Below are 23810 nucleotides of genomic sequence, written 5' to 3' on the forward strand. Positions count from 1 at the left end.
TTCCCAGAATTACAAACTACAGCTCCTAGAATTCCCTAGCACTGAGCCATGGCAGTTAAAGTGGTGTCAAAGGGGATTATTTTTAGACCCGTGGCACTCAAACTATGTGCCCTTTAAGAAGAGCTTGTGGACTTCATCTCCCAGAAGCCTCAGCCATGTGGGCCAATAACCTGGGATTCTGGGAGCTGGAGTCCAAAAAAACAAAATCCATTAAAAGAGTACATTTTGGGGACCACTGTTTTGGATCTTAGGGAACTGTAGGTATACATGTTTCTCTCATACTTCTGTCTATGAGCTCTGGTGCTACAACAATAAGCTACAACAGTTCCCAGGATTCCCTAGTGCACTGAGCCAGAGGCAGTTAAAATGGCGTCAAAGGGGATTATGAAAGTGATTCTGAGGAGATTCCAACTGGGGAGGGGCGGGGCTACGGGAAGGGGGAGGAGCCAACGGCTCAGAGTCGACTACCCGTCGACTCTGAGCCGTTGGCTCCTCCCCCTTCCCCGTAGCCCCGCCCCCTCCCCAGTTGGAATCTCCTCCGAATCACACGGTCGACTCTGACCGCTGGCTCCTCCCCTTCCCCTTAGCCACGCCCACTTTCCCCGAGGGAGACTCGCTTTAACAAGACTTCCGCCGGAAGTGTCATATTCAAACACGTCCGACGACGCCAAAGGGGGAATATTTACGCCGAGACACCAGTCGTCCTGGGACAGAACCCGGAAGTGTCTTAGAGGCTGAGGATGGCGAAGCCTTCAGAGGAGTGACCCAGGGCTTGATGAGCCTCTTTGGCGGCTGCCTTGGACCAAGGAGCGGCAGGTGAGGAGGGAAAGAGACGGTGCGAGACATACGTATGGCACTTTGGCAGAAGAAGGTCCAAAACAGTGCCCCCCAAATTGTTCCCTTTAAGCCTGTAAGGGATTTTGGACTACATCTCCCAGAATCCCAGGCTATTGGCCAACGTGGCTGAGGCTTCTGGGAGATGAAGTCCAAAATCTCTTAAAGGGCCACAGTAGGGACACTGCTTTAGTCTATGGAAGCTCGTGCTTGGTAGAGGAATAAAGTAGGTCTAACTGCTTTGTCCTAATAATGGTCCAAAACTCACTGTAGGAATAACCCAGTTTGAGACCGCTTTAACTGCCCTGGCTCAGTGCTAGGGAATCCTGGGAATTATTGTTGTGGCTCCAGAGCTATCTCTGACAGAAGGCTAAATGTCTCACAAAACTACAGTTCACTGTCAGGAAGTTCTTCCTAATCTTTGGGCAAAATCACTTTTCCCTGTAGTTTCAGCCTGTGGCTCTAGCCTCCGGAGCAGTGGAAAACACACTTACTCCATCCTCAATATGACAACAATCTTCAGATACACCTGAGGGAGTAGACTGAAGTCTACGGAAGCTCATGCTGCTAGTTTCTTTCAGTCAGTCTTAAACGTGCTGCAAGATCTCTCTATGTATTGATCCCTTCAAATATTTGAGCATGGCTATCATGCCAAGGTAGTGAGATTATGTGTGTTACAGAATGGTACTGAATGTTTTTATTTATTTATTTCTCTTTTGTCCCACTCTTTTCTCAGTGTAACCCCCAAGGTACATTACAGTCTGAGTTAAGTCAACATATTGCATAAAACTAACCAGTTATGATGTTGCAGGGTAGCAGTGTGGTCCATTTAACAAATACAAACAAAAATCCATCAGTGATACCTTTACTGGCCAACCGAAATGCACAATATACTTGTTGCAAGCTTTCAAAGCTCCATGGGCTTCTTTATCAGGCAAGATGTTACAAACCAAACAAGAGGGGGAAAACAATTGGAGATGTTAGTCAGATGCCTGCAGACGATATCATCCCCAGCATTTTTACTAAGCACTGAAACATGTAGACATCTGACTAACATCTCCTGTTGTTTTTTCTTCTTCTCCTGTTTGGTTTGTAACATCTTGCCTGATAAAGAAGCCCATGGAGCTTTGAAAGCTTGCAACAAGTATATTGTGCATTTCACTTGGTCAATAAAGGTATCACTGATAGTTATCTTGTTATAAAACAGTGAATTACATAAAGCATTTATTAAACCTGAGCACTGAATTTAAATTAAAAAAAGGTATTTACAAACTTAATGGGGGCGAGGGGAGTACAAGAACTACCATAAAATGATCTAGCCTCCTGTGGAAGGGAGTCTAAAAGCCTAGGAGTGACCACTGACAAGGCCCACTCTCATGTTGCCTCCAGATGAATACTTGTTCTGGCACAGGCTTAGGAGTAATTGGTGCAGATATATCATGCCATCATAACAGAAATATAAATAGTGTTCAACCTTTGGCCCCAGATCTGTTGCAACCTACTGCATGTTGTCAAAGGAGAAAGCTTAAATAGATAGCTGACTGCATGTTTTTACTTATGGGCATCGCCAAACTATTATTTTGTTCAATATATAAATAGATAATAGGTTATGCTTTACAGTTAATGCATAACTGTGGGATCACTACTTAACAGGTTGTGGTTTAAACCGGTTAACTGAGAATACTAAAATTATTTATTTATTTATTTATTTATTTATTTGCTGTATTTACGTTCCGCTCTTCAGCCAAAAAGGCTCTCAGAAGCCTTACAGACTCTTACAGAAAGTTAATTAGACGTTTACTTGCCCTCAAACTTACAATATAAAAAGACATGACACAAAAAGGAGAAGGGAAGGGGGAAAGTCCATTGGTTCTTCTCTCTCTCTCTCTTTGAAGCCTGGACCATGGCAGATGGAGGGCTCTGCAATCAATCCTCTGAAATTCAATCCTCTGAAAGCAGTATTAAATCAAACCAGTGCTTCTCAATTATTTTCTGTCATGCCCCCCCTAGGAAGAAGAAAACATTTCGCGCCCCCCGCGCGACTGTAAATAGTATCATTTGTCTATAAAATTGTTAAAAGTACACCTCTGCATAACAGAGTTTCGCGCCCCCCTTTACGGAGCCTCGCGCCCCCCCTGGGGGGCCCGCCCCACTATTTGAGAAACGCTGGATCAAACCAAGTTTAATGTTACCAATTCTATTGCAGCCCAGTTTTGTTCATTCTCGCTGAAAGCTATTAGATAGATAAAGTTTGGATTTAGGGGAGAAACCGATTGCCAAGAAGGGGTAGCTTGAAACCGCCCCTTCTGAATACGGATTGGGGCCACAGCAAGCACATGTCGCAGCCCCAGTATGCCTTCAACCCCGCTGAAAAAGGAGCGGATAAGATCCACTCCTTTTTCAACTGGGAAAAGGACAGCTTTGCCAGCCCTGCCATGGCCACGTGGTGGGGCTTCATGACACTCCAGTGGTGTGTAAACACATGCATCATGGGCAGCTGGGTGGCTTCAAGCTGGCTTCCTGGCATCATCGAAGCATGCAGTGTCTAAACACCATGCACCAGTGACACCCAGAAGCGGGCTTATTTCTCCCGTCTGTTTGGGCTCTGAGTGACCAAGGCTATAGAGCTACAGCTGTTTTTTTGGGAAAAATCATCACTGAACTAGGAGAGATGGCTCAATAGACATATATATTATTGCACTGTTAGACTTGTAGGTTAACATGTATGAGTGTTGGTGTTTAACTCTAACAGATGTGATTTAGATTCCTTGTCAACAGTAGTATTAGGTGTGTTCTAAACTGTGTATTGGGCATACTAAGAAGATATATGTGTCTCTTTTAGGTTCTATCATCAAAGGCACCATGCTGGAGTCATATGTGACTCCTATTCTAATGAGCTATGTGAATCGCTACATTAAGAACTTGAAGCCTTCGGATCTACAGCTGTCACTCTGGGGAGGAGATGTGGTTCTTAGCAAACTTGAACTGAAGCTTGATGTACTTGAACAGGTATGTTCTCATTCTTGCTATTTTGTCCTTGAATTAAATAAAATTAAATTTCAATGTAGGTTTATTACTCTCTGTGAACATTACCACAATAAAGGCCAGCATGCTTGGAACAGAATAACGTGAATTTGGGATGATGCCTTACTTTGGGGATATGTATTTTTCCCCCACTCAATTAACTGCTATTGTCAGGTAGATAATCACATAGATGTCTGAAAGGTGTGTATATTTCTCCATTGTGGAGTGTTGGAAGTCAGAACTGGTGTAGTACAGTTTGCTGTTGTTGCTAATTGCCCTTGAGTTTTCCTTGACTTATGGCAACCCTGTGGATGAGACCTGCAAGACCCCCCTGTCCTCCACTGCTCTGCTTGACTCCTGCAGGCCCAGGCCTGTGGCCTTTCTGATTGATTCCAGCCATCTAGCATATGGTCTCCCTCACTTTCTATTCCCCTCTACCTTTCCTAGTATTACTGTCTTTTCCAATAATTCAAGCCTTCTGATGATGTGGTTGGAGTACCACTGTCCTAGAACCATTTGTTTGTTCTCTGGGCCATCCACTGTATCCTTAGCACTCTCTTTCAGCACCCGGTCTCAAATAGGTTTTCTTTCTGTTGGCTTTCTTCACTATCAGCTCTCACATCTGTACATGGCGATGGGGCACATGATGGCTTGGACTATCCTTACTTTAGTGTTCAGAGTTATATCTTTACAGTTTAGGATCTTGTGCAGTTCTTTCTTACCTGCTCTTCCCAGCCCCAGTCTTTTTCTAATTTCTTGACTGCAGTCTCCATCCCTGATCAATGTTTTATCCATAGTATGAGAACTCTTTGACTATTTCAATTTTCTTGTTATCTAGGATGATTTCTTGGTCATTATTATTATTATTTTAATATTCAACAGTAAGTCTGCCTTGGCACTTTCCTCCTTGACCGTCTTCAGTATTTGCCCCAGGTCTTCTCTGATGGCCTTCTAGTAGTACTGTGTTGTCTGATTACCTTAGGTTGTCAATGTTCCTTCCTCTCATCTTCTTTCCTCTTGTGTCTGAGTCTAAGCCTGCTCTTCATATGATATTTTCTATATACAGGTTGAATAAATAGGGTGATAGTATGCAGCCTTGCCTGGCCCCCTTGCTGATTAGGAAACATTCTGTTTTTCCTTATCGAGAATCATAGAACCATAGAATAATAGAGTTGGAAGACACTGCAAGGGCCATCCAGTCAAACCCCCTGCCATGCAGGAAATCCAAATCAAAGCATCCCTGACAATGGCCATCCAGCCTCTGTTTCAAGACCTCAAAGGAGGGCGATTCCACTACACTCCGAGGGAGTGTGTTCCACTGTCAGACAGCTCTTACTGTCAGGAAGTTCTTCCTAATGTTGAGGTGGAATTTCTTTTCCTGTAGCTTGCATCCATTGTTCCAGGTCCTGTTCTCTGGAGCAGCAGAAAATAAGCTTGCTCCCTCCTCAATATGACATCCCTTCAAATATTTAAAGAGGGCTATCATATAACCTCTTAACCTTCTCTTCTCCAAGCTAAACATCCCCAGCTCCCTAAGTCATTCCTCATAGGGCATGGCTTCCAGACCCTTCACCTTTTTAGTCGTTCTCCTTTGAACATGCTCCAGTTTCTCTTCATCCTTTTTAAATTGTGGTGCCCAGAACTGGACACAATAGTCCAGGTGGGGCACTATTACTTTCCTTGATCTAGACACTATACTTTTATTTATGCAGCCTAAAATTGCATTGGCCTTTTTAGCTGCTGCGTCGCACTGTTGACTCATGTTCGACTTGTGGTCTACTTGAGTTCTGATGACAGCCTCTTGTCCTTGTTCTAAGTACAGATTTTTCATCAGGACAATCAAATTTAGTGGTACTTCCATTTCTTTTATTTGAAGTACAGTGCACCCTTGTTTTACGCGAGGGATCCGTTCCGGACCCACCCCCCCTTGTAAAACAAAAAATGTGTATGCTCGAGCCCCAGTACAAGTAATGGGGCTTGTGTTCATGGCGGCATGTGGCACTGCTTTCAGCATATTCTGAAAGCAGTGTATAATGCGCCCACGTATGATGCGGGCACACTGTATTTATACCCCGCTCTTCAGCCACAAAGGCTATCATTTATTTGAGAACATTCCATAACTTTGCTGTAGTCAGTAAAATACATGCACATTTTCTTTTGGAAAATGAAACAGATAGAGTCATAGAACTGAATAGAACAGAATCACAGAGTTGGAAGAGACCTCAAGGACCATCCAGTCCAATCCTCTGCCATGCAGGAACACACAATGAAAGCATTCAACAGATGGCCATCCATCTTCTGTTTAAATCGTAGAAAGAAGGCAACTCCACTACTCTCTGAGGGAGTGTGTTCCACTGTGGAACAGCTCTTACTCTTAGGAAGTTCATCCTAATGTTTATGTGGAATCCCTTTTCCTATATACAGATACATACATTATTCCGGTAAACAAAAAGATTAGGAATGTTTAGTCCTCTAAGACAAAATGTAGATTTTACTGTGGCAATTTGTCCAGATGAAGAAAGTTTTATGTTGGTTATTCCTCACAGTAGAGCTGCCTGTAGGGGTTATTAGATGGAGACTATTTTGACAGGCAATTTATTCAATTTCTACTGTACATTCTCAGAGTCTCTCTAGAAAATATGTCCCATATACACAAGATGCAATTATTTATTTCCTTTTCTTATTGGTTTTTCTTGAGGAGAATGAATATACAGTAGAGTCCCTATTATCTGACATAAACGGGCTGGCTGATAGTCAGATAACCGAAAATGTTGGATAATCTGGAGGGTCCAAGAAGTAGTCCCCAATGATGGTGTGTGCGCACCCGCACCGCCATTGGAAACAAAAGTCCCTCGCCTCCCCTCCCCTCTTCCCCTTCCTTCCTTCCTTCCTTCCTTCCTTCCTTCCCTCACCCATGCCTAGAAGCCCACTCCCACAGCCGGTGACACCGGGGGCGGGAACACCACTTGTTCCACTCACCTGTGATGCCAACAACCCCCTGTGGCCCAAGAACAAATATGCATTTGGAATCTTGTAAGGAGGGCAAATTATTGAATAAGCAAATTTCAGCTTGCACTTAATAGTTCTAAATGTATCCCTACAAACCTTCTTTTCCATAGAAGTGACCATGTAGCTTGCATTTCTGAATTCTATAGCATGTAAACAATGCAGCCCTGTTTTAAGATTGCTATACATATATGACTGAACTAATTCAGCCAATCACTTGATGCTTTGATGGTTCCTGAGTGGCAAAGTTATCAGGTTGCAATCCAAGGAAAGGGCATGTATTTTGAAAACCCAGCTCTACAGCTACTGCAGACATGTGTGCTGTATCACTTCTTGCTGCTGCTGTGAAGAGTAATCAATAAAGAAAGTGGGTTAACAAGGAGGTGAAGAACATGGTCGTGTTCAGACCCCAGATATGCTGAATCCTACTTATTGTTGTGCTGGTGTGTATGTGTGTAATATATGTTTTAATCTGGTTTTAATATTCTTTAATTGTTTAATCTTGATTTACCTTTTGTGTTTTGTGAATTTTTAACAATGTGTTTTAAACTTGTAAGTCACTTTATGTTTCAAACTGGGAAAAAGGCAGGGTAGAAATAGTAGTAGCAGTAGTATTTATTTATTTATTTATTTATTATATTTATACCCCACCCTTCAGCCCTAATGACTATCAGAGTGGCTTACAATTATTATTTTAATTAGACGGCTCCCTGCCCTCAGGCTTACAATCTAAAAGACACGACACAAAAGGAGACGGGAATGGTGGTGGGAAAAGGGATGATGTCCAGTGGTTATTCTCTCCCTCTGAGGCCTGGACTAAGGCAGATGGACTGGAGGGAGGGCTCTGCTTCTTCAGGCTAGCCCTGATCGAGCTGGGCCTGCCTGTTCACTCCCTCGCAGGCTGAAGGATGACAGTTATCATGGAGAGAGGGAGGGTGGTGGTGGTGGTGGTGATGATGATGATGAAGAAGAAGAAGAATTTTGTGAGGGAGTATGTGTTCCCCACAGATTATTCTCCTCCTCAGTGCTTTTTGAGGTGTGCTTTCCCTTTTCCCTGTCTTCTCCCTTGGTTTGTGTTTCTTTTCTCCACTGAGGCTGCTTCTGCACTGCAGAAATAATGTAGTTCGAGATTGCTTTAACTGCCCTGGCTCAATGCCATGGAATTATTGGAGATAATTAGCATTCTCTTTCAGAGGGCTTTGGTGCCACAACAAACCACATATCCCAGGTTTGCATAGCTTGGAGTCATGACAGTTAATGCTGTGTCGAACTGCATTAATTCTGCTGTGCAGATGCAGCCTGACACTGCAGTTCTGTGTGCACTTGGGCCTCATGGAACAGTGAAAATTGTTTCTAAGTAACTGTGTGTAGGCTCAGGCTGCAAGAAAATGTCTTGTCCTTCAGAACAGTGTTACTCAAAGTGATGATTTGTGAAGACATTGGCTGCCAGTCCCTAGTGAGTTTCCGGGAAAGGAAACAACAGCCAATGGGCATAAACATAGTACCAGTCCCTGGTACATGGGGAGGAACCCTGCTGACTATGATATCAAATAGCTTAAAAAGCACTACTTTCAAATGCAAAACATGCCTGGGAATACTTTTTCTGCATCTGTATCCACTTACTATGACTCTGTACATATATTTACCCCATATTCCATGGGATTCAAATTTGAGAAAGATATGATTTGAAATGGAAATAAAGGGGTTAATAGCTGAAAATCTGTGCCTTATTTTGTTGATTAAATTTCATAGTCATTACAACTATGCCTAAGTCAGGTTCCAAAGAGTTCCAGCTGAGCTATGTCATTAGTATGACTTTGAATCTCTGCTCAGTTTCAGAAGTGGCTTGCCATATGATGTGTAGGGGGTGAGGAGGAGGCAGCTTTACAAAGAACGTGTTCTGCATTCTACCATAAATGCTTTAAAATGACATGAGCAGAATGAATGCCAGAGTTTCCAAAATACTTTGCTGAACTGAATGCATTTCTAATATTTTGAGATATTTTGTAAGATACAAAACCAGTGTGTTGTAACTTCCTTGCCTTTAAAGGAAAAATGCACTTTTCTTTGAATAATCCTTCATGTTTGTCGTTGTCGTCGTCGTCATCATCATCATCATCATCGCATCCACCATTTCCCCAGAACCAGGACTTAAGGTGTCTTACAAATTAAATACAAATACAACATACAAAACGTACATGCAAAGCATAAAAAAGGTTGACACTGAAAGGGCATTAAACTATTAATAACATTAAAACCAATTTAAAACATACAGTTAAAATAACAAAAATCAATTAAAACATACAACTTATACAGGTAAAGTTTATTTTATGACATTGAATGACATTTCTGCCTATCACTTTGACAAATAGCTGTGCCTTTATTTATCTGCCAAGCTTTGAAAAGAAATCAGTTTCCATATGTGTGGTTAACTGTACCATCCTATACATGTCTGCGCAGAATTACATACTGTTGACTTGATTGAGACTAACTCCCAGGCTGAGTAGGCTTATCAATTATTTCATTATGATATGTAAAATAAATTTGGCATTCTTCATTGTGCAGGTCTGTTTGAAATGTGAATCTTTGATTTAGCTTTTAGCACCAATGGAATATTAATTCTAGATTTAGTAAACAGAAAAATGGGTACCATAGAGTGCAGGGGACAGTTTTTCTGCATCACCCCCAAACTGGCTAATGAGTGGCTGAAAATAAACCCAGAAGAAATTTACAATTTCTGTTTATGGCCAATTTTATTATTTTTTGGGGTGGGTGGGAACATGTTTTAAGAGCTAGCGTGAAGTAGTGTTTTGAGTGTTGGACTATGATTCTGAGAGACCAGGGCGCAAATCTTTGCTCAGCTATGGGAACTGCCTAGGTAACCATTGGAAACTCACACTTTCCAAATCTCAGAGGAAGGCAATAGCAAATCCTGTCTGAACAAATCTTGTCAAGAAAAGCCTATGACAGGTCACTATAAGTAAGAAAGTATTAGGAGCCACACAAAACATACACAGTGAGTATTTTGAAGGTATTCACTACTCCTAGAGGGTTTCATGTGTTGCTGTGAACCAGTTTTGCATTCACCCTCCATTTGGGGAGGGGGAGGGAGTAGAGGCTGGAAGAGTTTGGTAGGGATCTGGGTTAATTACAGCTGTCCCTCCGTTTTCACAGACTTTGAATCTGCATCCCTTGCCCATTTGTGGGCAGCAAATGGAGGGGGACCAAATGGGGCACGTGCCGCCATTCCAGCCAATGGTCTTTAATACCAGCAATTTTCTGTTTTTGCAGGGAAGGTCTGGAACAGATCCCCCATGCAAACAGAGGGGTTACTGTACATAGTTCCTAGGGTCATGGTCCATGCTTCAGTCCCCCCCCCCCCCAAGTTAAAATATGGCCTGAGTGCTTGAATCTTTGCACATGATGAAAACCAGTATCTTACCCTTTTCTGTTTTGGCGGAAAGCCCTTCTTACTACGATTACTAATTCTTTCTTAACACTATTGGAAGGTGAACTGGCTGTTAGTCAGACTTCATAATAGCATTTTTGTATAACATGCTGTCAGGGACGTAGCTAGGATTTTAGGAAGGGGGGGGGGTCCAGACTAAGTGCCACCATTATAATGAGGCTTGGGTGCGGCAGCGCAGCAGCACACACCATTCATTTTTCTAATGGAAGGGGGGGGTCTGGACCCCAAGAAACCCCCCCCCCCTTGGCTACGTCCCTGATGCTGTGCTATGGGTAACACAAACACACACGCCATGGATGTTCAGTTTACTTTTCAGTCCTCTGATTTCAGCTTTGATGCTGATTTGAATTCAGTATTTTGATGTGCTCTCTTTCCCCATACAGGCATACCTCAGTTAACAAAGCTTCTGACAAAGAAGCTACTGTTTACAACACTTTTCCTGCCCACCCAGCCGCATTTCTTTTCCTTCTTGTCCTTTGTCTTTGTGGAAGATGTTTTAAAATGGCATTGGCAGGGTGGTGAAGGCCTGGAGAATACAGACTTTCAGTTACTGGGTTGCAGCAGTGTGTCTGAAGTAAACAGTGCAATAAAGCTTGATGAGGGAAAGAAAGGGATTTTTTCAGCCAATCTTACTCTAGTTGTGTTTGCCTGCCTACAACAGGCAAAGTAACAGCAACTACCACTAGAAATCCTTCCTGAGCATGCAAAGGACAGAGGGCATGGGGAAAAGTGATTTAGTTTGCCTCACGAGGTACCTACAACACATTCAAAAAGCATAGAACTGTAATGTGAAGTCGAAGGCTTTCGTGGATGGCATCCATAGTTTTTTGTGGGTTTTTCAGGCTATGTGGCCATGTTCAAGAAGAGTTTCTTCCTGACGTTTCGCCAGCATCTGTGGCTGGCAACATCAGAGAATGCTCATCTGGAAAGGAGTGGGTATATGTATATTGTGTGACCTGGGAAGGCAGGAGTGATTTGCATGTGGATTTTTCTGTTGCTAATAGCAGGCCTCAGGGTGGGAGGGTCTGCAAAGGAGGATTAGTGTCTGCTTGATTAGTGCTCATTGTCTGCTGGGAAACCCCAGGCCCTGGGAGATTTCTCATTTGCATTTGTTGAGTCTTTATCTTGCTATCTTTCAGGACTGGTCGCCAAACCTTGTTTACTTTAAGGGTTTCCTCTTTCCTGTTGAAATTGTCCAGGTGTTTGTGGATTTCAGTGGCTTTCCTATGTATCCTGACATGGTAGTTGTTGGTATGGTCCAGAATTTCAGTGTTTTTGAACAGTATTTTATTCCCAGAACATGTTACAAACCATCCTGGGCATAAAATAGTGTACAACTACTTATATATCTGTAAAATATATGATACTCTCCTATCTCCCTAATTCATTTCATCAACAACAACAAAATTGTGTGTGTATGTTTGAATGTATGTATAAGTAGACTGCAGATGGAATACTGGATCACAGCAAATTTTTCAAAAGTGTCTTTTGTAAATTACCTGTTCAGGTTGCCCTTGGTAAATACAGTTGTGTATTTGGAGGTACTCTCAGGATCAGTTTTCTAGCTCTAGAATTTACCCTGAAGGTTTATGTTAAACCTTTCAGCCTAATGATTTTCTGAAATCCCTGTTTGATCTTTATTCAGTGAAATAGGGTTTTACTAGTCACTGATGAGTTAGAATACAGAATACAGTTGTACTTTCTTCAAGCATAAATGCCTGCACATGACTGTAGAGTGTGTGTATGAAATACAACTTTATCAATGCATGTTGATGATACTCCTGAAGATTGCAATAGTTTGCTCTTGTATATAATTGTGTGTTGTTTGATATTGACCATAGAAATAACTGTGCAAGACGTGGTTATGCTTTATGTTCATTTACTTGCATTTCTTCTTATTTCTACTCTCTTACGCTGCCTGATACTTTTTCAGATATCTGGCCATGCCCTGGTAGTGGCGGTTGAAATGCATGCAGAACCAACATATTGTAACACACATTAACACACACAACTTCATGAGATGATATTTGTGGCTCCAAGTTTTTCTTTCTAGCCCAAGAGCCAGTTGTTTTAAAAATGCAGCAGAGAACTTTGACTACACAATTCATATATTCTGTAAATCATGGACTTTGCAGGATCCACTTATTTAATATGAAGGTGAGAATTAATTGCATAGGAAACTTATGTGATATAGTACAGTAATTACCTTTCAACCGGAAAGTTTTTAACAGGCAAACGAGTTAAATTATATATTGGTCATTATATAACTAACTTGGTCATTTCCTGTAACTTTTGTTTTCAAGGAGCTGAAATTACCATTTACATTTTTAAGTGGACATATTCATGAATTGCGTATCCACGTACCATGGACAAAGCTTGGTTCAGAGCCAGTCGTAATCACAATCAATACGATGGAATGCATCTTGAAGCTGAAGGATGGAGTCCAGGTAAAACAGAACTTGCAAATCTGAATAAGGGAGCAGGTGTGAATTAATCCCCCCCCCCCCGAAACTTTTGATTTGGCTGGCTACAAGTGGCTGCTTTTTATTCTTCTTCTGAGTTTTTTTTACATTTACTGAGAATATTTGTGTACTGCCACAAAGTTGTGGATGCCAGTTCAGTTTTTTCCCCTTCATTACATCACTTTTGCTCCAAGTCATCTTAATGCATTTTTCCTGGACTTTTCTTCTTTCTATTTTCTACCAGCTGAGAGAATGGATTGTTTTACTGTAGTTGAGTACTGGCATATTTGCAATATCAGAAAGTGATGTAGGACTGAATTTTAATTTCTAATATTATAATATTGTATTCTTTCATACCAGTGCTCTAAATTGGGTTTAAGTGATTTAACATCCCTTTCTTGTTGTCCCTGAACTAATTGTCATATGTGAGCTTTTGTCCTGTAATTGTACACCCTGTATACAATTGTACAATCTTTCTTCTGTAATTGTAAACCCAGGTTCTTAACTTTTCTGTCAGTACAGGGTTGGATGTGCCCAAGGGATGGCTGGAATGTTGAGATGGAGTTGTCAAATAACAGGTTGCTGGAATTGTGAATTGTCTCAAGTTCTAGCTTCTGCTAAGTACAATGAGCAAGTTACATATTTGAGTATGTGCAGTTGCAAATAGTTGTGTGTGTGTGTATGACTGATTGTGAAGGAAGGAAGACTAGACAATGGAGTAACACCTGAGTTCGGTTTAGGCATTCATGTACAAAACTTTATTTCTTTACTGGAGCCCATAATTATGAGAAAGTCAGAATATAAATGAATAAAATAATTTTCCTTTATTCCCCAAGCCACTCCCACCACACTTTCCTTTTTCACCACTGATTGCTGTGCTGCTTCCTTCTTCACCCAAGCAAACTCTTGCTGTAAGGATTTCCACTGTGGTTTATGTACTACATCCCAATACTTATTCATATGGTTATCTAGTCTCCTTGGCTTTAAGCAACATCTTTCCTCCTGGCTTAGGCTCCCAATGACCATAGTTAAAATGGAACTTGTCACCTTGGTCCAAAACACTACAGAAATAATCCAATTTGAGATTGCTTTGACAGCCCTGGCTCAGTGCTAGGGAATCCTTGGAATTGTAGTTTATTGTGGCACCAGAGCTTTCTGACAGAGGAAGTTAAATGTTTCACAAAACTACAGTTCCCAGAATTTTCTAGCATTGAGCCTGGGCACTTAAAGCAGTCACAAACTGGATTATTTTGCAGTTTGTTTTGGACCCTCATCTCCATACGCACAAGGTTTTGAATTTCAGTTGACATTCTCACACACAACCAGCTCATATCATTCTGTCCCTGGACTCTCCACTCCACCTCATGCATCTGAGGAAATAGGCCCAAGTCTCCTAAAGCTCATGCTACCAGCTTCTTTCTTTCAGTTAGTCTCAAAGATGCTACAAGATCCCTTTGCTTCTTATATGGATGCAATAGCTATGATAGTATATGAGAAATTATTCAGTGTACGAGGAGTTGAGGGTGGGCAATAGTGTATATGATTGCTCAGACATGGACAGATCTGGCAATATTGGTTTTTCTTGGTTTCTACTTTTCCAGTCTTCAGTTTATTCTGTCCCTTTTGTGGAAAGTTGAATTAATTTTTGTGTGCATTATTGCTCAGTATGTTTGTGTACACAGCTTGACAGAGGTCAGAAAACTGCATAATGCAATCTAGAGAATTTAAATTATTAAAGAACTTCTACATTAAAAAATTCTCATATTGAACAGGGAAGTGTGATTTTTTCTCATGTTTTATTGATAATCAAACTGAATAAAATTCTGCTCTGTCACTGGCAACTGCTGTCTTCCTACTTTACCATGACAGCACTAAAATCCACATTTACAAAATCTCTGAGAAGTCACAACTTCTGTGCAGCTAATGTTAAACTAAATTACTGCCTCAATGAGTTCTGGCTTTTTAAATTATTTTTATAAAAATGTGTATGCCACAGTACCCAGAAGTCGCTCCCCAAAATTTAAAACTGCAATAGGTAGATGCATGATAATGGCTGCCAGTATTCAGTTAGGCTGATTCCATTTCTGCCTCTCTTCTAGGAAGGACGTTGTAGCTGCCCAGAATCCATGTTTAAAAGGGAAGCTGGAAATGAACCTGACATACCCTATTTGTATATCTGCACAGATCTGTGATTCTGGCTGGATCCTTAGCTTTAATCAGATCCCAAGATGCTTGTGCACAACTCTTTTCTACTGTACATTTTTGAATGTATTATATTGGCTTTGTCATGTTGGGTTTCCTTTAAAATAAAGTATTGCCCCCATGTGAACTTAGTGAAGAGAACCAAAGTGAAGCCCATATCACAGACAGAGCACCCACATCATATGCAGGCACATTATACGCTACTTTCAGCATACACTGAAAGCAGCGCCGGAAGAAGCGGCACCGCATGCAGGAAGGAGCAATGGTGTGCATGCCCATGGCGTGTGTGTGCTGCTGCAAGCATGAGCCCCATTACTTCTAATGGGGCTTGGGTATACGTGGAATTTCTTTTACACAGGGGGGTCCAGAATGGATCCCCCGCAGAAAAGAAGAGGCCACTGTATTAGAGTGAGTTGCGATGCTGATTAAGTCCCCTTCTTGTACCTGTACTGGAAGTAAAATTGGTTCTTGTCACTTACCAACTTAAATTATTGGTCTGCTTAATTTGCTTTTCTTTCAGTTGTTATTGATGTTACATTTTATTGATTCTCAAGTGAAATATACAGGACTCCCAAGCAATGGAGAGCCAGCGTGACATAGTGATTTGAATGTTGGGCTACGACTTTGGAGACCAGGATTTGAGTCCTAGCTTGGCCATTAAACCCACTGGGTGACCTTGGGCAAGTTGTACTCTCTCAGCCTCAGGGGTAGGCAGTGGGAAACCTCTTTTGAAGAAACTTGCCTTAGTGTCTATGAGTCGGCACACAACAACAAACAACAACACAAGCTATGATACAGACTGTATTAATCTTTTTAATGGCATCAAGGTTAATAATTAGATTTCACAAGTCTAGTTACTGGTAACTCAATTTTTGGCATATTTTCATGTCATTTAATATTTAAATATAATGAGAAGTGGTGCATGTTTTAAGAAGTCTGGTTCTAGTTATGCCCACCATGCAGTGCTTTATTTAAAAAGATTTCCAGAACTGAAGTATTTTTTCCTTCCTAAGGTAAAAGTTTTGAGGCCAGATGTCCCATAAGAAACACATTTTAAATGCAGCAAATTACGACTAATTATAGAAGTTGCAGAAACAGATTTGTAACACATGACTTTGTGCAACCCAGAACTAATATTTGATATTGGACCACGCAGATGGCTACTGCTGGAATGATCAGATTTCCTGCTTGCCTGGTATTTGAAACTTGAATTTTGTGGCACATACAGCAAAAGGTCAAATGTCACAAATGTAAAGCACTCCCAAAACAAGTATTTGTTACAGATGTTTAAGAATCTATAGCAAGAAAGGAGTTTTGAAAATTACAACTGACATTTGGACAAATTATTCCATGGTATGTTCACCCTTGGAGAGTAACTCTTGGATTCAAGCCAATGATAGGATTTATCTTTGTAATAAGAAGAATGTAAATGAAAGCAATCTTTCCCCTTTCTAAGCATATATTTAGGAAGTTATAAATTCATTTTATATCATGACAAATAACTCCTCCTAGATTACTAGTTTCCAACTTCCCCCTTTCCTCATCTGCCCTTAAGAGCTTCAGATATCTGGTTAAGCATTTTCTTTGCCTTTTATTTTAAAATATATCTTACACTCTTAAGTGGTTTTCATCAAAGCTGGTTATACATGTTATCTGTATATCATTCTTTGTGTTGATAGGATGTATGGTATCACAAATTCTACTTTCATATTATATATTGTTTCCCAGTGTGCAAAGGAATCTTGTAGCATCTTTGAAATTGAGTGAAAGAAGTTGTAGCATAATATTTTGTAGACTTGGGGGCAAAACAGACCAGCTCTAAATGCTGGCTTCCTGGTAGGTTGGGGACGTGGCATTTAGACACTGTATGCCTCCAAGATGCCCAGAAGATGTCCGCTTGCCCAGACTTGTGCCTGCTTCTGGCCTGCGCAAAAAGGAGTGGCAATCTGACAGTCAGAATTAATGCAACTGACTGTGTACCACAGATTCCCTTTAAAGCAGTCATAAACAGTTGGGAGTTATAAGCTATTTATGGTCCTTGGGTATGGGTTAGGTGCCCCCTATTTCTCCCCATAGCCCAGGGGTTAAAATCAGACACAAGGAAAAGCCTTTTGTACATTAATCCTGATTGTGGTTGCTAGAGTGGAAGAGGATGAGATCAGTTCTAATGGGGAGATCCCATTTTCATTTCCATCTAAGAAAGAATTTTTTTAAGCATTTAAGTCGAGTGGCATAGTAAAACTTTAAAGGGATAGTGTTGTTTTTTCCATGTCTTATTTGAATAGGCTGTTGAACTTTCTGTGCTAGACTGGGGAAAGCTTCTGAACTGAGAAGAATCATACACATGTCTCTGTGTGTGGTCCCTGACCCCAGCAGCTAACCTTCAAAATGTTATGTTCTTTAGAGAAAGTGTTCAGGGAATCAGGTCCATTCTCTTTCTTATTAAGAAGTTCAGGCCATAAAACCATAAAAACCTTCCTCTGAACTTTCTGGAGAATTAATGGTAAATGGTACCATGCGACATGTGGTGTTAAATTACTTGTTTTGCTTTTTAATGCAGTGGATCCCCAACAGATTAATATAGACTATTGGGGCTATATTGAGTGAGGCAACATTATTTTGCCTGTTTTCTCCTAGCATTTTTGGTTTATCACCACTCAATTTCATTCTATGTGAGTGCTAAAAAAATTGTCCTGACAGTATCCCCAGGGCTAACATTTCTATTTAATTTGGTGATAATGATAGTTTTCCTTTCAGAATGTGTAGTTTTTTGTTTATATAGGGAAGCATTGATGGTTATCCATCCCAGCATCTGGAGGGCCACATGATTTCAACTCTTGTCCTACTTTCTGGGTGCTCTTACTTTCTTTGACACCTTGGACTTATTCTCATTAACATAACCTGCCTCTTGTCCCTAGAGTCAAGTGTTGGGCCAAAGCAGATGTGAGGCAAGAGATCAGTAATTAAGGTAGCCAGCATTTTATTATATAGCACAGTCCTCTGTCATTTTGACACAGTGTTTTGTCATTTTGATCAAATTAACCTCACTATGGATTTACTCTGAAATTGAAACAGAAATTACTTATGGGAGATCATAGTCATGGATATCGTAGACATGGATCTGGCTACATTTAACCTGTGGCATTCTCCTTTCATAGTGTATGGCACTTAAACCTGTTAACCCCAAAGAACGATAGCTTTTCATTTTGTCCAAATGGAGAAACTTGTTTCCACGTTCAGGACAAGGTAGGATCTTAAACCTGTTTCAAACCAGTTTAAGTTCAAGGTGTGGTCTAACATGGTCACTGTGGTTTTCTGTTTGGCAACAGTTGGGTTTATGGTAACCTCCTGGTTTAGTTATTATATGACATGAAGAGAGGAGTTATGTACATAGGTTAAATTATTCATAGTTTATTACATGGAGAAAAGTTCACCTGAGACAGCTCAAGGGGGAACATAGGGCAGTATACCCTTACACACAGAAGGTCTCTAAACTGAGTGACAAAAAGACTAACCAGGAAAGACTTGTACTTGTGAATGATTATTTAACAATAATGCAAAAAAACTTATACACTCATAAATTGCATGTGTTTACTGGAATAATACAATTTAAACATCCAATGGAATAATGAAACTATGTAAACCATCTAGAACATTATTGTACAGCTAAAATGTTGAAACATAACCATAATGTGAGGTATCCCATCTCTAAAACTTAAAAACAAACATAAAGGGAACAGAGAAATGGATAAGGTAAAGTCCACAATTCGGTTAGAAGTCAATTTAAAGCAGATAGAAAGTTCATGAAGTTTATCATGTACTGTAAGTTTTGCAGAACTGGAAGCCTGAAGAGCCTATGGCTTGAAAGAATCTTGGAAATAAATTTTATAGGACATTAGGTTTAGAATCTTGTGACTCCAAAGAATTTAACTGTGTCTTCAAGTTAGCGAGAGACACTGAACAACATTAAGCAAGAAATAGGAAATGATTCACAGTATAATTATGAATTAAATCTTTACAAGCAAAATCTGAAAAATGAATTTTGCAAGAATATGATTTGGCTTGAAGAAGAGAAGAAATTGATCTTTTAAAAAGCATTGTGAAAGAAGGGAAATGGGAAGCACCCTGGTTTTTAAAATATATCCGGGGGTAGTTGTGTTGCCAATATAACAAAATACAATATTATGCAAAATCCACAAAACACTTAAGTTTCGCAGTATCTAAAGCATAAACAGTTTGACATATACAGGGTTACTGTTTGACTTCGGTTTGCATGTAGACATTAAACAAAATAGAACATTACTATGATTATATTTTTTTCATGCTTGCATGTTTTTTCACTTTAATTACCTTGTTTGTAGGGTTGCCATAATTCTCTACTAAAAACTGGGACGAAATGTAGGACAAAATTTAGACCAAAATATAGGACAATTATAGGATAAAATTTAGCCCAAAATGTAGGACATTCAAGGTCCTCTATTTTTCTTAAATGTCCTACATTTCAGGTTAAATTTTATCCTACAATTGTCCAATATTTTGGTCTAAATTGTGTCCTACATTTTGTCCCGGTTTTTAGTAGAGAATTATGGCAACCCTTTTATGGGGAAAGTGCAAAATCTTCATAGAATCCCCCCCCCCTTTCTAGAGTTATATTATTTGTGTTTAAATATGGTAAGATGACAATTTAAGTTTATTGCAGTCTTGTAATCAAGTTCACCTAAAGAGGATTAGGTGATGTTTCCTGCTTTTGTGGCCAGACATAATGCTGCAGAATTTTTTTTAATTCAAGGACAAGCAGTGAGAAGACATGTAGGTTCTGCTGGCTTGCTGCATTTGTTCCTTTCAAACATATACCCCCCCAACTTTGGCCAATGATAATTTAGCACTGTTTAGGCAACATTATTAACCACACTTAGGTCCATTGCTTAGTCAAGTTTTGTTTTTTCTTATTGGTAAATTTTATGCCATTTGTATCATCCTTTCTACTGAAGGCTTTTGTGGAGTTAACATATCGAAATCCATTGACTATCCCGCCACAGTGTGGTTTTTAAGAATATCAGAAAATCCTCAATTGGTGAGGTTGTTGATTAATTTGTAGGATTTGATAGTCAGCCATCCAAGAATTATGCTACCTTTGCTAAAATTAGAAATTATTTGCTTATTCAAGGTTCAGTTTTTAGCCTAATATGTTGCTGCAAAGTACAAAATTTTATTTTTAAAAAGTTCTGAATATTTTTTATTGACTTGATCAATTAATTTTGTTGTCATTTGTTTAGTCATAAATTTATGCTGTTGTTTTGTGCAAGACCCTAATATCATTCTACCATTTCCTGTGATTTACTTAAGCAATTTACCTCTAAATAGTTGCTTGCATGTACATCATACTGAATCTTGTATGTATTCTCTTGTAGGAAGCAACTCTTGGGAAAGAATGTATAGAATCTTCCTAAAATTTAAATATATTTCTCTTGTTGGAAAAATTATATCAAAGAAGGTTTTGCCATATGTCCTAAAGTTATTTGAATTCCAAGTGTCTGAGTTCCTAGGGGAGTGCATTCTGTAGTTAGATCCCCTCAACCGATAATGCTTTAGCTCCGGATCTCATGCATTTGTCAGGAATTTGTAAATGTCATTGTCCCATAAGAGTGCAGCTGTCTTGGTGGGTCATGGGGATGTAGTTGCAGATGTACTGGAGCTCTAATTAGTGTGTGTTACTTTGTGTAGTAATCTGAAATCTTAAAATTCAGTACATTGCAATCTGTTAATGTGCACTTGAGCTATTCATATATAATTGCAATAAAGGAATGTGCTTAATGTTTTAACTTCCCTGCTTTTAAATTGTTGGTTAGATTTTATTAAAACATTTTAAACCACTTTTAAGGCTGAAACAGTCTTAGCTATAATGCATTTTATTTGAAGATGTCTCAGTACACTGTTTAAATAGCTGTTCTAAGATGAACAGGATAACAAGAATTTTCATAAGGAACATATCACACTTCTTAGATATTGTAGTATTCTAGAGCCATGCTTTGTTGCAGAATGCAAACAGAGCTACATCTAAAATCTAGGCATTTTAAAATCTTCAGGTGACACTGTCATCATGTTGCTATTACCTGCACTATACGTTTTTGAACAAGAAATGACGATAGAGATGTGATTGTCTCAACAAATATATTATATTTTGCCATTGGGATACTTTTTTGTTCTGCTCAGTGTAACATGCCCCATGTCATTTTGTGGGCAAAACATGTAGCAGAGAAGCCGATGTGAGTGCTTAAATAGGAAGCCCAGGTGGGAGGGCAACAAATTCATGCTGTGTTGATCCTCTCCATGGAGGATCATGTAGAGATTAGAGTTAGGGATGAAAGGACTTGATTCAAATATTTTTCATCTGCCTAAGTGAGGGTTAAATAAGGTTTTAAAATTTAGTTGTCCTTATTCAAACAACCTCTATTGAAATCTGATTGACTTTCAGTAGGATTTAAAGCTGCATTCCTAAATTCATTTACAAGAGAATTAAACACCATTGAACACTGAGTAAATATGTAGACAATTGTGCTGTAAGCATCCTAGAGTCTGTGCTTCAGCTTGTGTGGTTCTTTTCACTAACATAGCTCATGAACACAAGAACATATTAATATATATTTTTCTGTTTGGCTGTTAAGTATTAATATAGAAATCCCAGTGGAATGGAAAGGGTAGGATAGCATATATGTAAGCGATTCTCAGTGGCTGCATCCAGGCTTTAGAGTGAACAGGTGTGGCACAGGGAAACAGGAGGATCACTTTGATGGATCTCATAAGAGGGAGAGGACTCAAAGGCAGTGGGATATCTTAAGGTACAGAGCGATATCTTTAAATTTTCTATAGAACCATGGTCAGCTCTAGGTTTTTGTGGGCCTCTGTGTCATGTAACAGGTTTTCCTAATCCCTTGTGTAACAGGTCTGACCTGGAAGTATATATACAGAGTATAATGTATAGAATATGATGCAGAATCTAAGATATAATGCAGGAAGCTAGGTATATTAGAGTTTGTGTGTTCCTGGGAACAAGGAGATAGGCTAATGTCAGGTGGAACGCCTACCCAAATGTGAATAAAGAGATCATGATGTTTTCATTTCTATCACTACTGATATCTGAGTAGATTTAACTGCTAAAAAAACATCATAGCAGGTGCAATGGCTGATGTAATATGGTAGAAGGCAGCCAAAAGCCAAGATCCAGCTCTGCATGGTTTGTTTATATTATCTCCAGTAAGACTTGGAGCGATGTTATATCTAAGATCTGTTTTGGTTGGATAACATAAATGAAGCACTGTGAGCATCTTTATTTTGCTAGAACAGCTGATGGCTGAGCAGAGGCTAGGGAGAGAATAAAAGAAGCCAAGAGGAGGCTGTAATCAGACTGCTCTGCCAGTCTCTCTGTATCTCTTTGTGATTATAATGGATGTCTGTGGAGATGCTTATGATTGCAATGTCTGCTGTTAGATTTAACAGTGCTCAAGCAGATTAGCCCTTAGATGCCTGTGTTTTAAGAGATGCTTCTTTAGAAATATATAGTTTCTCAACAGATGAGATGGTATTCTTAATGGATAAATAGCTAAGTTATTATTATTATTATTATTATTATTAACGTTTATTTATAAAACGCTGTAAATTTATATAGTTTATAAAGTTATATAGTTCAAGTTGGTATTTTTCCTCTATGTGTTAACTACCTGTATTAAAGTGTCTTAAGGAAATCAGAGAGCGAAGTTCAGTCCCTGTGAACATGTACCATCTTTTGTGCCATATCCTGTCATGTAATGACTGCATGATGCTTTACATGCAAAGTAATGTACAGTACTGTGATCAAAGCAAGGCACTTAGACATTGGCATATCTTATGTTTCTCTCTAGACAAAATGTACAGTATATGTTGGGTATATGTGTGACTGCATATAATGAGAGCCAGCATGGTGTAGTGGTTTCAGTATTGGACCATGACTGTGGAGACCAGGGTTTGGATCCCAATTCAGCCATGGAAACCCCCTGGGTGACCTTGGGCAAGTCAGACTTTCTCAGCCTCAGGGGAAGGCAAAAGGAAACTCACTCAGAATAAATCTTGCCAAGAAACTTCTGCCATAGGTTTGCTTAGGGTTCAAATTACTTGAAGGCATACATAACCACCAAATTGCATATAATAAATAGCTTAAAAGATTACCAAAGAGCTGACTCATTTTCCCATGAGATTTCAATACTTACGAATGCTTAAGTAAAAGCTTAATCAGTATGCAAAAGGATCTTGTAGCACCTTTGAGACTTAACTGAAAGAAAGAAACTGGTAGCATGAGCTTTCATAGATTTGAGCCTACTTGCTCAGATGCATCTGAGAATGTAGGCACAAGTCTATGAAAGCTCATGCTACCAGTTTCTTTTTTCAGTTAAATCTCAAAGGTGTTACAAGATCCCTTTGCATACTAATTTTCCAGACTAACATGGCAATGTCTTTGAAGTGTTAATATTAACTCTTCCTGCCTGATTTTTACCACCATCATGAGTTGGACACCTAGCTGGCTAGAAGGTGATAATGGGACCCAAGACAGAATACAAATTAACTGAGAAATGGCAAGTCCCTAAAGAGATAGGAGAGGGGAACCACACACACACACACACACACATCTCTTTTCCCAGGACTGGGACTCAGTGGCTTCACAACATTAAAAAACAGTACAATTAAAAACATTAAAAAAACCGACAACAACGTACATTAAAAAGAATTTTTTAAACTGGTCCAACATCCCAGTCTGTCCTTATAGCAATTCCTTAAATGCC

The 23810-nt window shown here is 39.7% G+C and overlaps 1 protein-coding gene across 3 annotated transcripts in view; it reads left to right on the top strand.

The window, feature by feature from the left end:
* Positions 1–668: 668 nt before the first annotated feature.
* VPS13B (vacuolar protein sorting 13 homolog B) overlaps positions 669–23810 on the top strand; it is a 472964-nt gene continuing 449822 nt past the window's right edge. For all 3 annotated transcript variants that reach the window (XM_089517705.1, XM_089517703.1, XM_089517704.1), the window contains exons 1-3: positions 669–816; positions 3677–3843; positions 12637–12780. In XM_089517705.1, coding sequence (XP_089373831.1) covers positions 3697–3843; positions 12637–12780 — 291 coding nt within the window. In that variant the 5' untranslated portion in view covers positions 669–816; positions 3677–3696. The remainder of the gene's footprint in view (positions 817–3676; positions 3844–12636; positions 12781–23810) is intronic.

This window comes from Sceloporus occidentalis, unplaced genomic scaffold, assembly GCF_023333645.1.
Source record: "Sceloporus occidentalis isolate IW3139 unplaced genomic scaffold, rSceOcc1.0.p SCAF_3, whole genome shotgun sequence".
NCBI classification, from domain to species: Eukaryota; Metazoa; Chordata; class Lepidosauria; order Squamata; family Phrynosomatidae; genus Sceloporus; species Sceloporus occidentalis.